This window comes from Dunckerocampus dactyliophorus, chromosome 15 (assembly GCF_027744805.1).
Source record: "Dunckerocampus dactyliophorus isolate RoL2022-P2 chromosome 15, RoL_Ddac_1.1, whole genome shotgun sequence".
Taxonomy (NCBI): domain Eukaryota; kingdom Metazoa; phylum Chordata; class Actinopteri; order Syngnathiformes; family Syngnathidae; genus Dunckerocampus; species Dunckerocampus dactyliophorus.
Genome location: NC_072833.1, coordinates 14992008 through 15005343, shown reverse-complemented (window position 1 = coordinate 15005343; position 13336 = coordinate 14992008). Strand labels below are relative to the sequence as shown.

At 43.0% G+C, this 13336-nt stretch overlaps 1 protein-coding gene across 2 annotated transcripts; it reads left to right on the top strand.

The window, feature by feature from the left end:
- The first annotated feature begins 495 nt into the window (after positions 1 to 495).
- acap1 (ArfGAP with coiled-coil, ankyrin repeat and PH domains 1) lies at positions 496 to 13258 on the top strand. Of its 2 annotated transcripts, none has more exons than XR_008573801.1 (23): positions 496 to 976; positions 2891 to 2948; positions 3272 to 3391; positions 4396 to 4449; positions 4537 to 4595; positions 4673 to 4856; positions 4925 to 4969; positions 5040 to 5135; positions 6512 to 6586; positions 6657 to 6769; positions 6848 to 6899; positions 6988 to 7088; positions 7177 to 7288; positions 7363 to 7565; positions 8671 to 8740; positions 8811 to 8905; positions 9594 to 9787; positions 9855 to 9902; positions 9967 to 10142; positions 10225 to 10334; positions 10602 to 10712; positions 10789 to 12472; positions 12840 to 13258. XR_008573801.1 is itself a non-coding variant. In XM_054800131.1 (23 exons), exons 1-23 carry the CDS (start codon positions 924 to 926, stop codon positions 12935 to 12937), a joined length of 2289 nt encoding a protein of 762 aa, XP_054656106.1. In that variant the 5' UTR covers positions 496 to 923; the 3' UTR covers positions 12938 to 13258. The 2 variants fall into 2 exon arrangements, 1 of the variants encoding a protein (XP_054656106.1); XM_054800131.1 differs by having other exon boundaries at positions 10789 to 10850.
- Positions 13259 to 13336: the final 78 nt, after the last annotated feature.

Below are 13336 nucleotides of genomic sequence, written 5' to 3'. Positions count from 1 at the left end.
TTCTTCGCTACCTGTGCTCAATATGTACCAATTCTACTATTTTCATAAAAGAAAAGGATAAAGCTTTTTATGCTAAAAGCAACAGTATACTGTCGAAATGACGTCAATTAACACAGAAGTAATGTAGTGACTGCTTTTGGACAGCAGGGAGAGCTCTAGCTCTTGTTAACGTTGAAAAATGTATCAAATTGAGCAATAATAATGGTGGCCAGCACATCACTGCCTAACATAGCGAGTATGCCCAGACACCCCGCAAACACTCCCCCTCGTGGCTGTAGGAACAGAAAACAACAAACAAGCTTAATTCCCTTGTGTTGACATTAGCAACAATACCATGACTTATAACGTGATTCACCAGGGTTCCGAGTGTGTGACGTCAACCTGTGAAAGTGTGTGTGGCTTTTTTTTTGTTGTTTTCCCACACAAGTTGTGCTGTGTTGTGCGTGTGCATGCGTGCGTGTGTGTAAGAGGAAAAACAGGTTGCTAGACAAGAAAACACACCCAGTGTGTGTGTGTGTGTTGCACTGAAACTCACTCCTTCAAGTGAAATACACAAACGATGAGCCCATTAAGCAACGATTTGATCAGGGATATTTTTGATTCTTTAAAGTCACCGACCGCTACCCCGGAAGAGACGCTTGGGTCCGCCAGAGTGCACGTGTCTCTTTTGAGACCTCCGCAATCGTCGCTGCAGTGAGACTCGGTTCGGCTTTCCGATCAATACGTGGATTTATTCTTATTTCCTCTTTTTTGTCCGGAAAAGATGCCGATGACGTGCCAAACGTGTGCTAAGCTCCATCATACAGACTAGGAACACATCAAAAGTCAAAGATCCCGGACACTAAAGATGACAAAGCCTGCTGAAAGTTAAAAAAAATTTGTTGTTTCTTTAAAGTTGTTGTTGGTCCAAAACGAAGGTGATTATGACTATTAAAGTGGACTTTGAGGAGTGTTTGAAAGACTCTCCTCGCTTCAGGTAAGACTTGGACTATCGTCATTTCAAATGAATGAAGATGAATAAGTTGAAATGTGGAAAACAATTATGATAATATGTAAATCCACGTTTAGCTTTGATCCTGTATGTTTTATAAGGCTACTACGGAGTACTAACTACCTTAGTATGGGGTGTCCAAACTTTTTCACCAAGAGCCATATACTGAAAATCAAAGGTGCAGGACCACTTTGATTTTTATATATTCTTTATTTTGTAAAAAGGCTAATATAAAAACAAATCACTGTGTTATTATTAGTTATTGAAATCAACATTTCAGCTTTTTCCCATGTTTCCTGTTTTATTTTGTTTAATTTTATTTGTACTATAAATAAAAAATGAGAGGCAGGCTGCAAATTGACCCCAGGCCTCACTGTTGGACACCCCTGCCGTAGTACCCGCTTCATTCCAACTGTGACCAATTACAAATTTATTGCAATAGACAAAAGACATGTATGGGAAGCGGTTAGCAATTAAGTAATAATTGTTATTTTTTTGTGTCTTACAACATGAATAGTAACAACAGAGAAACTTCTGTGTCAACTTTTAGAAGAATGTCTTGCTCGTGAGAATGTTTTTTATGTGCATGTCAGCCTCAAAAGCATGTAAGTGCAAAAGCAAGTGCCATTCGTGTCACAAGCAAGCATTCAAGCAGGCCGGCAAAAGAAGAGGTTTTGGGTGTGCCTTGCTGCTACCATTTTTTTCCACTTGGTCTGAGTCACAGTGTCTTGCCTTGCAGCTGATCTGGCATCTGGCATCAAACCAGAAACACCTCCCCATACACAGTGTGTGTGTGTGTGTGTGTGTGTTGAATATTCAAGACATGCATAGAGGAAGACACTAACACACTTCAGTGCAGGAGACAAAAAGCAGGAGTGAAAAAGTTAGTGAAAAGTGCAGTCTATTGTTGCCAGGTAAGGTGAACAGGATGTGAGTTGAGAGATTCAGGAAATACAACGGAAACTTCACTTTCTCAACTTGTCTTGACACAAAGGCAACAAGAAACTTATCTTTCATGGCCCATGTTGCTCAACTTGCTGTGCTAAAAATATAGTAATGAATGTATTAATATAATATATGTGGTACAGTCATGCATTTTGGGGAACTGCGTACAAGACCTCAATAAATTAGAATATTGTGCAAAAGTTATTTGACTTCAGTTCAGTTCAGTTCAGACTAAGAGACCAATTAAATGCTCAGAAAGTTTTTGCCTTTCGTTTGCTAATTAGAGAGTGACACCGGTAGTTTACAATACTGACATTTTTGACAATTTTTACAATTTTACGACATACTGAATTTGGGGTTTGTATCAGCTGTAAGCAACATTATGAACAATTTAGTTTCTTATATTCAGACATTTTTTTGAAGGTATTTTAGTTTCACCTTGACATGTTTCGGTGTCATTATGTATCTTAAAAAAAACTTGTCTGAATATAAGAAACTAAACATATACTCAGTAAGAAGACAAAATGAACCATTCAAGCAAAGAAATAAATTCTTGAAATATTCCTGTGTGTAGTGAAGCTATAGACTATAATAACAATAATAGTACATTTTATTAATTGGTGTCTTTCTGGGCACTATACAAAAGAGAGAAAGCGAGGCAAAATAAATAAACACACACACGCACACACATACTTACTGTATAAATAAATATATATATAAATATATAGTGACATATTCAGCAATATTAACAAACAGTCAGTACAAGTAAAAATAAGCATACAAACTATTTAAAATTCAATATTTAAAGGATGGGGAATGACATTTTGTGGGTCTTGAGATATAAGAATTTCACTTTTTGAATTAAACTCCTGGAATAAATTAACTTTTCAAAGATATTCAAATTTATTGAGATGCAAATGTATTACATTTCTTGTTTGCTGTGTGTCTTTTCAGAGCTGAGATCGAGGCCGTCCAAGTGGACGTGGGCGAACTAGAGACACGGTTAGACAAGGTGAGGGTTGTGCATAACGAGCCACATGTTCTACTTCCCTCGACCACACACACACCCACACACATGCAAGTGAGTAGTGTTTTGGGTGGAAAGCAGGAAGTCACTGCAGGTGATGCTTTTCCATCGTGTGGTCAGCTCTTTTGGGTCTGCTGCGGAGGTCACCTGAAGTTTCACACTAGCTAACATTTCAAAGTGCAGAACTGGACTAGTGAGTGGACTGATGAATGACATTTCAGGGTTGTGGTTCTTGTAAAAAATACACTCAACATATGTACCTTCCCAAAGTTCCTAACATTTAGCATTTCTTCTCTGTCATCTCCTAGCTGGTGAAACAATGCCAGGCCATGCTGGAGGCTGGCCGAGTCTACTACCAGACCAGCAAGAGCTTTGTGAGCGGCCTGCAAGGTCTTGGACACCACTGCTCTGGGGACACCATGATGGAGGTCATTGCTAATGAATGTAGAAGCAATGACAGTTATCCTGGAAGGACCGGAGTCACCCTCCTCATTGGATTGTTTTAGTCTAATCAAGACTTTGTTGAATTGTCAACTTCCAATGAACCATCGTACATTTATTTTGCAGTGTGACGGATTGAAGCAAAAAAGTAAAAATATGTAGTCAAGAAGGGAGAGACAATCTCAGTGAATGAAGCAGAAAGGCCTGACTCTCCTCACATTTTACCTAACAAATACAGTGGAACCCACTTTTCTCAACGCTCCCTTAGACTGACTGACTCGACATAGCCGATATCAAGGCTAAAACTAGCCACTGCTTGCACGTTGACTTGTGTTGCTTTGTAGACGCCAACGAAAGGCTGATTTGTGCACAATCATCCTGCCTCGTCGTCATTCCGGCTACATTACAATAGTTTATACTCACAACTCACAACATAAAATGTTGCGACTTAGTGATAACGATGAAGTTAATACTACAAAACATGTCGACATCGGAATGACAGAAATGACTCCTTCGGGTCTCAAATTTTATGCAGTAATGAAAACACGGCGCACCAAGATAGACTTGTTGACATCATCAGCGGGACTGACTTAAGCAGTGGACAGGTGGGGGTCTTGTTTTGATCCACCTCTTTTGCTTTGGTGGGGCCGCATGGCCTCTTCTTAGTTGCTGCTTGACAGCATCCTTCGGATCTGGCGTTTCTTACTCGTAAAACCGCTCTTGACAATGCTTTGACGTTTACAACTCTTCTCCGAGGATAAACAATCCTTTTTGTATGGTCAGCTGCCGTGCGTGTTAGAGCTCTGACCTGTAGCCAAGCAGGCAACTCCATTTGCCATTATTCAATTGTATCTTACAAGTCTACTATATAGTATATAGCATAATAGTTAGTAGCATGCAGAGAAAATCAATGTATTAATTCTATCAAGTGTACTATATGGTAACATGCAAATATTTGACTAAGATATTTCTTCCTCTTTTTTTATAACAGGAGTGTTTGCAGACCTTTTCCGAAAAGCTTTCCCTCATGTTAGAGGCCCAGGGGGTGAGTTTGTGGTCCCCTAGTGACTCATCAGCTGCCTGTGCTCAATCTAGACCGCCACACGTGACCTTTGACATTTTAACCCTGCAGGAGGTGATCGATGTCACCCAGAAGTCGGTCAAAATGAAGCTCCAGAACTTTGTGAAAGAGTTGAGTGCCCGCTCAGAGACCTTCCACCGAGACCAAGCAGCCACGAAAACGCCATCTTTTTTTTTTTCCTCTCTAGAGATGTGCGTCGCTTCAAGGACGCACGCAAGGAGTTCGAGCGCAGTAGCGAATCCCTGGAAGGGGCGTTGGCGCGGAATGCTCAGGCCCCCCGCGGGAAGTCTCACGAGGTGGAGGAGGCCAACAACGCGCTGCTCAACGCTCGCAAGGCCTTCCGCTCCGGCGCCCTGGACTATGTCCTGGAGGTGAGGAAGACAGCGGATCATAAGGAATATTTCTAAGAATGAATCCAAACTTTGCCATGTGGTTTCAGATAAACATCATTGAGGCCAAGAAGAAGACGGAACTGTTGATGGCAGTGAGCTGACTTGAAACCTCCTCCTAATAATAATACTTTAAGGTGCACTCATGTACTCTCATCCTCTCAGATGTTGTCACTAATGGACGCTCAGGCCCAACTGTTCCAAAACGGCCACCAGTCTCTGGCACAACTCGACCAGTATCGACAAAAACTGAGCGAAGAGGTAAAATGTTAGCATAAAATGTATATATTCAAAGTGAATATGATGATATTACATGTTATGTTATAATGTTACATGTATTACACCATTACAATACCGGATTGTGATGGTTGGCGCATACAAAAGTGAGTTAAGCAATTTTGTCATGGGACAACACAATAGAAAGTCAATTTTTATATATTTTAGAGTAGTCAGTGAACAGCAGTATAGATTTACTATCCACTGAAAATGACTCAACAGACAGCCATTAATGTCTAAATAGCTGGCAACATAACTGAGTAGCAAGATAATTGTGTTCAGGCATAGTGGTGGTAGCATAACTGTCTGGGGCTGTGGTTCATTGAGGGGAAGCATGAATTCCAACATGTACTGCGACTGGGCCGCATGACAGTTTTCCAACATAAGGAGCCCAAACACACCTCCAAGATAAATGTGATGGAGTGTTGCCAGCTATTTAGACAATAATGGCTAGTGTTGTAGATGAATTACTCTAAAGTATATCCAAGCTTACTTTCTATAGTTGGTCCCTTGACAAGGTTGCTTAGCTCGCTTTTATTTGTATGTGCTGCCCATGACAATCATATCTAGTCCTCCAGCTGGGGGCGGGGCCATAAACGTCTGAGGATGACATCACGCTGACAGTGTGACAGGAAAAGGCGAACAACAACAGGAAATATTTCAGATGGCTTTGTCAGTGTGTCTTAAGGCAGGAAATGAAGTTGTCAGTTGGAGTCAAACATGATAGAATGTAATACACGTGCTGAAACAGGAAGGAGAAGAAGCAGACGATAAAGCTTAGGAATAATATAATAATGGATTGGATTTATATAGTGCCTTTCAAGATACCCACAGCGCTTCACAGTTAAAGCCATTATTCAGTCACTCCAAAGTGGTGGTGATATTCTACATCTAGCCACAGCTACCCTGGGGTAGACTGATGTGGCTGTCCGCAGGGGCGGACTTACCATGAGGCAATACACTGTGTGTAATTTACTAGGCAATTGCCTAGGGCCCCAGGGGCCCCCAAACGTCTTCTAAAAATTGATTATTGATTTTTTTTTTTTTTTTTTATGACTAAATACGCCCCTGGGCCTATGGCCACTCCGACCTCCGCCAAAATGTATACACTGGTGTGGGCGGTACGGTGGGTAAAATGTCCAAGGACACAACCGTGACTGGTACGGTGGAAGCGGGGTACAATCCACCAACCTTCCGGTTTCTGGATTACCTGCACTACCTCCTGAACCACTGCCAGAATCTTTTTATGTGTTCGGAGAAGATAAAGAGATGAATGTTGCGTTTGTGCAAACATATTTTCTTTCTGCCTCATTGCTATCTGAACAAATAATCACAGTATTGACCTTTTACTGTGTCTACAGCACAAGCAGTTTGTCCTAAACTCTGCACGGGAGAAGCGTGACATGGAGCAAAGACACGCGGCCATCAAGAAAAAGGTTCAAACTTGTACTTTTAAAGAAAAACATGTCAGAAAAAGAGGATGCGAGCTTACTGAAATGTTTTCAGGATGTCTCTTACGACGACTCCATGATGGACTTCAATCCTGACGCCACTAACGGGGTGGCCATGGAGGGCCACCTCTACAAGAGAGCCAGCAACGCCTTCAAGACCTGGAGCAGGTGCTGCTCTCTCCCAGTCTGTGCAGATGATTTGAGACTTTTTGGACAGACTAAACATCTCATTTTCCCCTCCCTCAGGCGCTGGTTCTCTATTCAAAAAAATCAGCTGGTATATCAGAAGAAATTTAAGGTAAAATTTGTCAGGTCCTAAATAAGAATGAGCAGAAGCGTTTCAGGGCCTAGGTGGTCTTCATGTTTGAATGTGTGGTCTCTCTCAGGAGCAGCCCACAGTGGTGGTGGACGACTTGCGTCTCTGCACGGTCAAGCCCAGCCCTGAGAATGAGCGACGCTTCTGTTTTGAAGTGGTCTCGCCATCCAAGTGAGTTTCAACAATGGTGCAAGTGATGATGACCCACTGAACAAGCCACAATGTGTGTGTGTGTGTGTGTGTGTGTGTGCGTGTGTAGGAGCTGTCTGTTGCAGGCCGATTCTGAGAGGCAGCAGCAGGCGTGGATCAGAGCCGTCCAGAACAGCATCGCCTCAGCCTTTCAGGAGCGCAGAGATGACCAGCACAGTCCAGTAAGAAAACACACACACACACACACACACTTCAACATAATAGTCTCATCATGTGATTTTGTTGTTTGTGGCAGCGACAGCGCAGCAACTCCATGTCATTGAGCTACCCAGGCGGAGGAGGTGTGGCCAGTCAGGAGAACGAGGGCTTCAAGGCCCTGGAGGAGGTTCAGAACATTGCGGGGAACAAGGAGTGCTGCGACTGTGGAGCACCAGGTCCGGACTGGGCCTCCATCAACCTTGGCATCACACTCTGCATTGTGTGTTCAGGAATACACAGGTACACACATACATATAAGCTTTTGATTACAGTATATCGTCTCACGGGACAATACTATAGAGATAGAAAGGTTTTATAACAGTATATACTGTATTTACTGTCCACTGAAAGGGAGTCATCACACAGCCATCGTTGTCATAATAGCTGGCAACATAAGTGAGTAGCAAGATAATTGTGTCTTGACTACAGTCTAGCATAGTGGTAGTATCGCCATGGTGTGGGTCTGTGTGAGTGCTGACGGCACCAGAGAGCTGTGGTTCCTTGAGGGGAATGATGAATTCTATAGTGATATAGTAAATCTTGAAAGTAAATAACTGGGAAAAGTGAGTGAGTACACATGTCCAAAATGTGACCTTGGTGTGAATATTTTAAGTGAGCGGCGTTGTTATTTCGCACTTCCTTAATCTCTTGGACTAGGAATTTACCAGAGGTGCACTGTTGTTACTGGAATCCTATTCCAATCCTCCATGATGAGATCACTAGTGGAGCTGGTAGATGTTGGACACCTCTCCTCCTCCTTCCTTCCCTTGAGGATGCCCCCACAGGTGCTCAATTGGGTTCGGGTCTCGAGGAGACTTACTTGGCCACTCAATCACCTTCACCTTCAGTTTCCTCAGCAAGGCACTTGACATCTTGGAAGTGTGTTAGGGCTCTTTTTCATGTTGGAAAACTGCCATGCAGCCCAGTTTTAGCTTCACAATGTCACAGTACATGTTTTTAATGAATTCATCTTTCCACTTATTGAACCGCAGCTCCCCAGTACTGCCAGCACTCATGCAGCCTCGACCATAACGTTACCACCACCATGCTTGACTGTAGGCAAGACACAATTATCATGCTACTCACTTGTGTTGTCAGCCATTTAATGAAAGAGTAACTCATTTCAGTGGAAAATAAGTCTATACTGCCATTCAAGCTGTACACTGACTAATCTAAAGTATATCCACATTTACTTTCCATAGTATTGTCCCTTGACAAGATATACTGGAATAAAAATGCTTGCTGAAATACATACTGCATGTACACACACGCACAAACACACACACACACACACACACACACACACACACTAAATGTGCGTCCGAGTTGACATGATCTTGTTCAGGAGCCTGGGGGTCCATTTCTCCAAAGTGCGGTCCCTCACTCTGGACTCCTGGGAGCCAGAACTCATTAAGGTTAGATCTTCTGATTATCACACAGGAAGTGAGAGTATATGAAGGACTGATTTCTCATTGTCTCATGTAGCTGATGTGTGAATTAGGCAACAGCGTCATCAACAGGATCTATGAAGCGCGCATTGATGAGATTACCTTCAAGAAGCCCCTTCCCTCCAGTCCCAGGTACACACACGTACACACGGCACCCAGTTTCTGCATCCAACAACACTCTTATTGACGTAGTGCAGTGGTTCTCAATTATTTTCTGTTGTCTCCCCCCAGGGAACAAATGTTTTCACGCCCCTCTTAATTTGAAATACTATTGAGAAAATGATATGTATTTATTATTGAGTCAAACTGCATGAGTCAAACTGCATGTTGAGTACGATAAATTTGTACATATTGGCAGATCTGCACTAACATTAAAAGTACTCCCTGCCTCTCACGCCCCCCTGATTAGTTCACCATGTGTCCCCCCCACTGAGAAGCACTGATGTAGTGTTACTTTGAGTATGATATTCCTACTTTCCAGTAGCATAAAGGAAGCGCTACAATGTCATCTTTGAGGTTTCAGCAGGCTCCAAGCAACACTGTTGGAAATGTTGTCTCCAGCAGGTTAAGCCTGATCAGGGACAAAGCATGACAATACATTTCATTTAATTTTGAATCAGATTCGCTGCACTCATGTGTGTCCTCCACACATGATTACATGACACAACTTCCTCCCACAGAGAACAGGAAGTACAGAAGGTACAACAGCAAGAAGCTTTGTGTTGTGACAGCACGCCCTGACTGACTCCTGACTTCCTGTCCTGCTGTTCGTCTTACATGAGTGCACCTTAAACATGTGTGTCCTTGTGTGTGACTCAAGGGGGGACAAGGAGGCCTGGATTAAGTCCAAATATGTGGAGAAGAAGTTCATCCAGAAGCTTCCGGAGACTGTCCGAAATCCCTTGCAGACACACTTTAGCGGCAAGAGGAATCGGGCGGCCACACAGGACCGGAACACACCAAGACCGCCGCTCAAACCCAAACCAGGCCGAGCAACTCTTCCTCGTTCTGCAGGTAGCATAAGAAGTGATAGGTGACGCTATGAGATGTCTGCTTCATCATTTGTGCTCTCTCTCCTCAGAGACGGGCCCAAGTGACATCCAAAAGAACAACGCAGGCCCCCACAAAGGTCAGCACACTCACTGACGCCAAAGAAGTATTTCAAGCAAAAAGTAAAAAACTTCCGACCTTAGATTTGAACGACCAAGAGGAGGATCTAAGTATCCTTCATCCAGGGGCACTGCTGTACCGCTCAGCCGCCCTGCAGAACTTCCCACTCATGGCAGACGCATTGGCCCATGGTGCAAACGTCAACTGGGTCAAAGCGGCTGAGGAGTCCCGCACGCCACTCATAGAAGCCGTGTCAGTGGTAGGGCGACACTCCTCCAGAACCGCAATGACGACTTTTATGTTTGAAACGTTTTTTTTTTTGTTTGATGCTCCCGGACAAGAACGCCCTAGCAGCCTGCGAGTTCCTGCTACAGAACGGCGCTGACGTCAACCAGGCAGACGGCAACGGGAGAGGGCCTCTTCATCATGCCACCATACTGGGTCACACAGGGTACACATCAATAAGCAATTTTTCATATGCAATTACAGCACAAATTAGACTTTGTCCACTCACACTGTGTGTTTAGACCAGGAGGGGGCCATTTTGATATTTTTTAATTCTGTTAACTGGCTAAAACCAATCCAACATAGATGCACTAACAACTGGCTAACAACTTTATTCGTTACATACTGCCTTTTTGCTCTTTATTCCTTTTATGTTGTTTTTTATTTCATTGTTTCAACTAACAAGAAGTGACTTGTGTGTGCAAACCCCCAGGTTGGTGTGTCTTTTCCTGAAGCGGGGAGCAGACTACAACGCCAGAGACAACAACCAGAAGGACCCCATCACCATTGCAGTGGACAACGCCAACGCAGACATTGTCACTTTGTGAGCGTCATGCAACAAATTGATCTATAATTTTTTTTAAAAAGGGGGTTTCATGACTCCTTGCCTTTCTTTTCAGGCTGCGGATCGCCAAGATGAACAAGGAGATGCAGGAGATGGACGGGGCACTTGGAAAATCAGGTCTCGTAAAGGGGCAGGCAACTGGGACAGGGAGTGGGCAGGGCCAAAGCAGGATGAGCCTGCAGGGTTTAAAGACACACATAAGTGGCTGGGCTCTGGGAGGCCAAAATGATTAGCTGATAAGACAACATATATAACTAATAATCAGGCTCAATCTGACAGGAATGGGCTTTTTGTTTTGCTCTACTGGTTTTACAGTGTAGCTGTATTTGTCTGCCATGCAGTATAACGCAGTCTCATTTGAGATGAAAAAGGGGAAACGCTTTCATTGGGAAAGCATAAAATGCACTTACTTGTGTTCCCAATGAAGACACTCCATCGCTTTAAACAAGTCTTCCATGGCCACAATCCATTCTTCCACGTTGCACTTTGGATTCCACACATTATGCACACAGAAAAAGACCAAATACTGTGAATATACAGGTAAAGGAGGTTGCATAAGCACGGTTGTTAAAATGTTGTAAAATGTGTATGTATAGCAGTGGTGAGCGTTGCATTTGGTACCTGGGCTTTCAGTGGGCCAGTGAGACATTGTGAGAGCCAGTATCAAAAAACAGAACAATAATGATAGTAAATATGTGCCAGAACAGGGTTTCAAACCAGGGTCACCTGTGCAGAGCAACAGAGTTGTTAGCAATGCGCCATTCAGGCATTTTAAGGTTATAAGATTGCAGTAATGCCAACGTTCTATCAATAATACGAGTCCACGTATCTTCAGATACACAGTCACTAATACGCCTGACTTAACATTACTACTAATAACTTTGAGTTTGTGACTAATTTCCACCGGTACATGGAAAATTGGAGCTCAGCCAAATGTGACAAGCATAAATAGCACGGCCCGGTGATTAAAGGATCAGACGAGTACAAACGTCGACCGTACAACATCATCTGAAGCAGTTCACAATCTATATGTATCTAATAACATGACAAAAATATAAAACCTTTAAGGTAAAATAAAAACATCTACTCACCGGAGATCAGCCATTATGGGCGTAACTTAATCTTGTTGAACACTTCTCCTCTGATCAACCATTCAGAACTGGGGCCTGCAAGCTGGCCCTGATAGGTGAAACAAAAGTCTTCATCATTCCTGATTCTGAAGGCTCTGGGCAGATTAAAGTGATACGGTAACACATGGAAGCTGAAATCTGACTGGACAAAAAAAAATAAATAAAAAGTTTAACATACACAAAGCACTGCAGCCAATAGACTATGAAATGAAGCTAATGGACTGTTGGGAATAAATGTATATAATTTAATGGAACAAATACTACAGTTTCAGTTTGACATGTAGGCCAGTGCTTCTGGTAATGGTTAGGCCAGCAGAGAAGGCCTTACTGGACATTGATGTATAGTTATGCAAGCTAATATTATTTTGTTACTTCTGTGAAGAGGACCACACATACATGCTCGTACTTGTGTTGTAGCCTTTGAGGAACTGCAGCCAGGCTTGTGTTACACTTCTTGTACCTGCGCTGTGCACAGACATGAGGCCTTGTTATGTTTGTACGTTCGTTTGTGCTACCTACCCCTGCTGGTCAGTGTTTGACTTGCTGTGTCTTTGTGTGTCCTTGTACTCCTGAGACAAAGAGGTGATCTCACCTGCTGCAAACTATGAGGTAAAGTGCATGTGCATGCTTTTGATGTCATATTTTCATGCTTGCTTGCCCGCTTCCTGCTTTGAGGCATCCCAGAAATGGATTAAAAGGACTTGAAAACATGACACCTGTCCCTTATGTATTAATCCAGCTCTTGGTGGGCATTTTTTTAAATAGTCAAAACGCCTAATGATCGGTTTTTCAACATATGGCTGACGTTATGTGGAATTTTCAACTTACTGGTGGCCCCCACTATTTCCTCTGCTCATCTTTGCTTCTGTTTTAGATCCGACAGCGCCCTTTGGCGGACTAATGCGGTACTGCACCGCTGTTGTAGGATTTTTTTCATCCAGTGACCTTGTTGTGTTGCTCTCGTTGGGTTGTCCAGGTGATGAGACCTACCAGCACATCTTCAGAGACTTCTCACACATGGCCTCAAACAACCCGGAGAAGCTCAAACGTCGCAGTGCAGATGGCAAATTCTAAAACTGTAAAAACTGCAGACACATGCTTTAAATTTGCAGTTATGTGGCCTTGTCATGTGACACTCACTCAGGAGCTCAGCTGACTTTGGAGGGGATCAACCGCTCAACAGTCAAGTCTTTGTGTGCACAACAATGGCGTCCAATATGAGATTGGAATGACGTGTATTCGTTCTGCTTGTTTTCAAGTTCTTTTGCCTTTTTTTTTTACCTCTCCCCCTTCTGTTGCCATAGCAATAGCAAATTGAAATCATGTCTATTTTGTCTAAAGATTACTAAGATTTATTCACAACACAACCCAAAATAAAGACTTAATTTTGAAAGAGACTGGGTTGTCAGTTTGGAGCACTGTTGCAGAGCACCCTTTCTAGTCAAATAAGCAAAACTGTACAGTGACACAAAA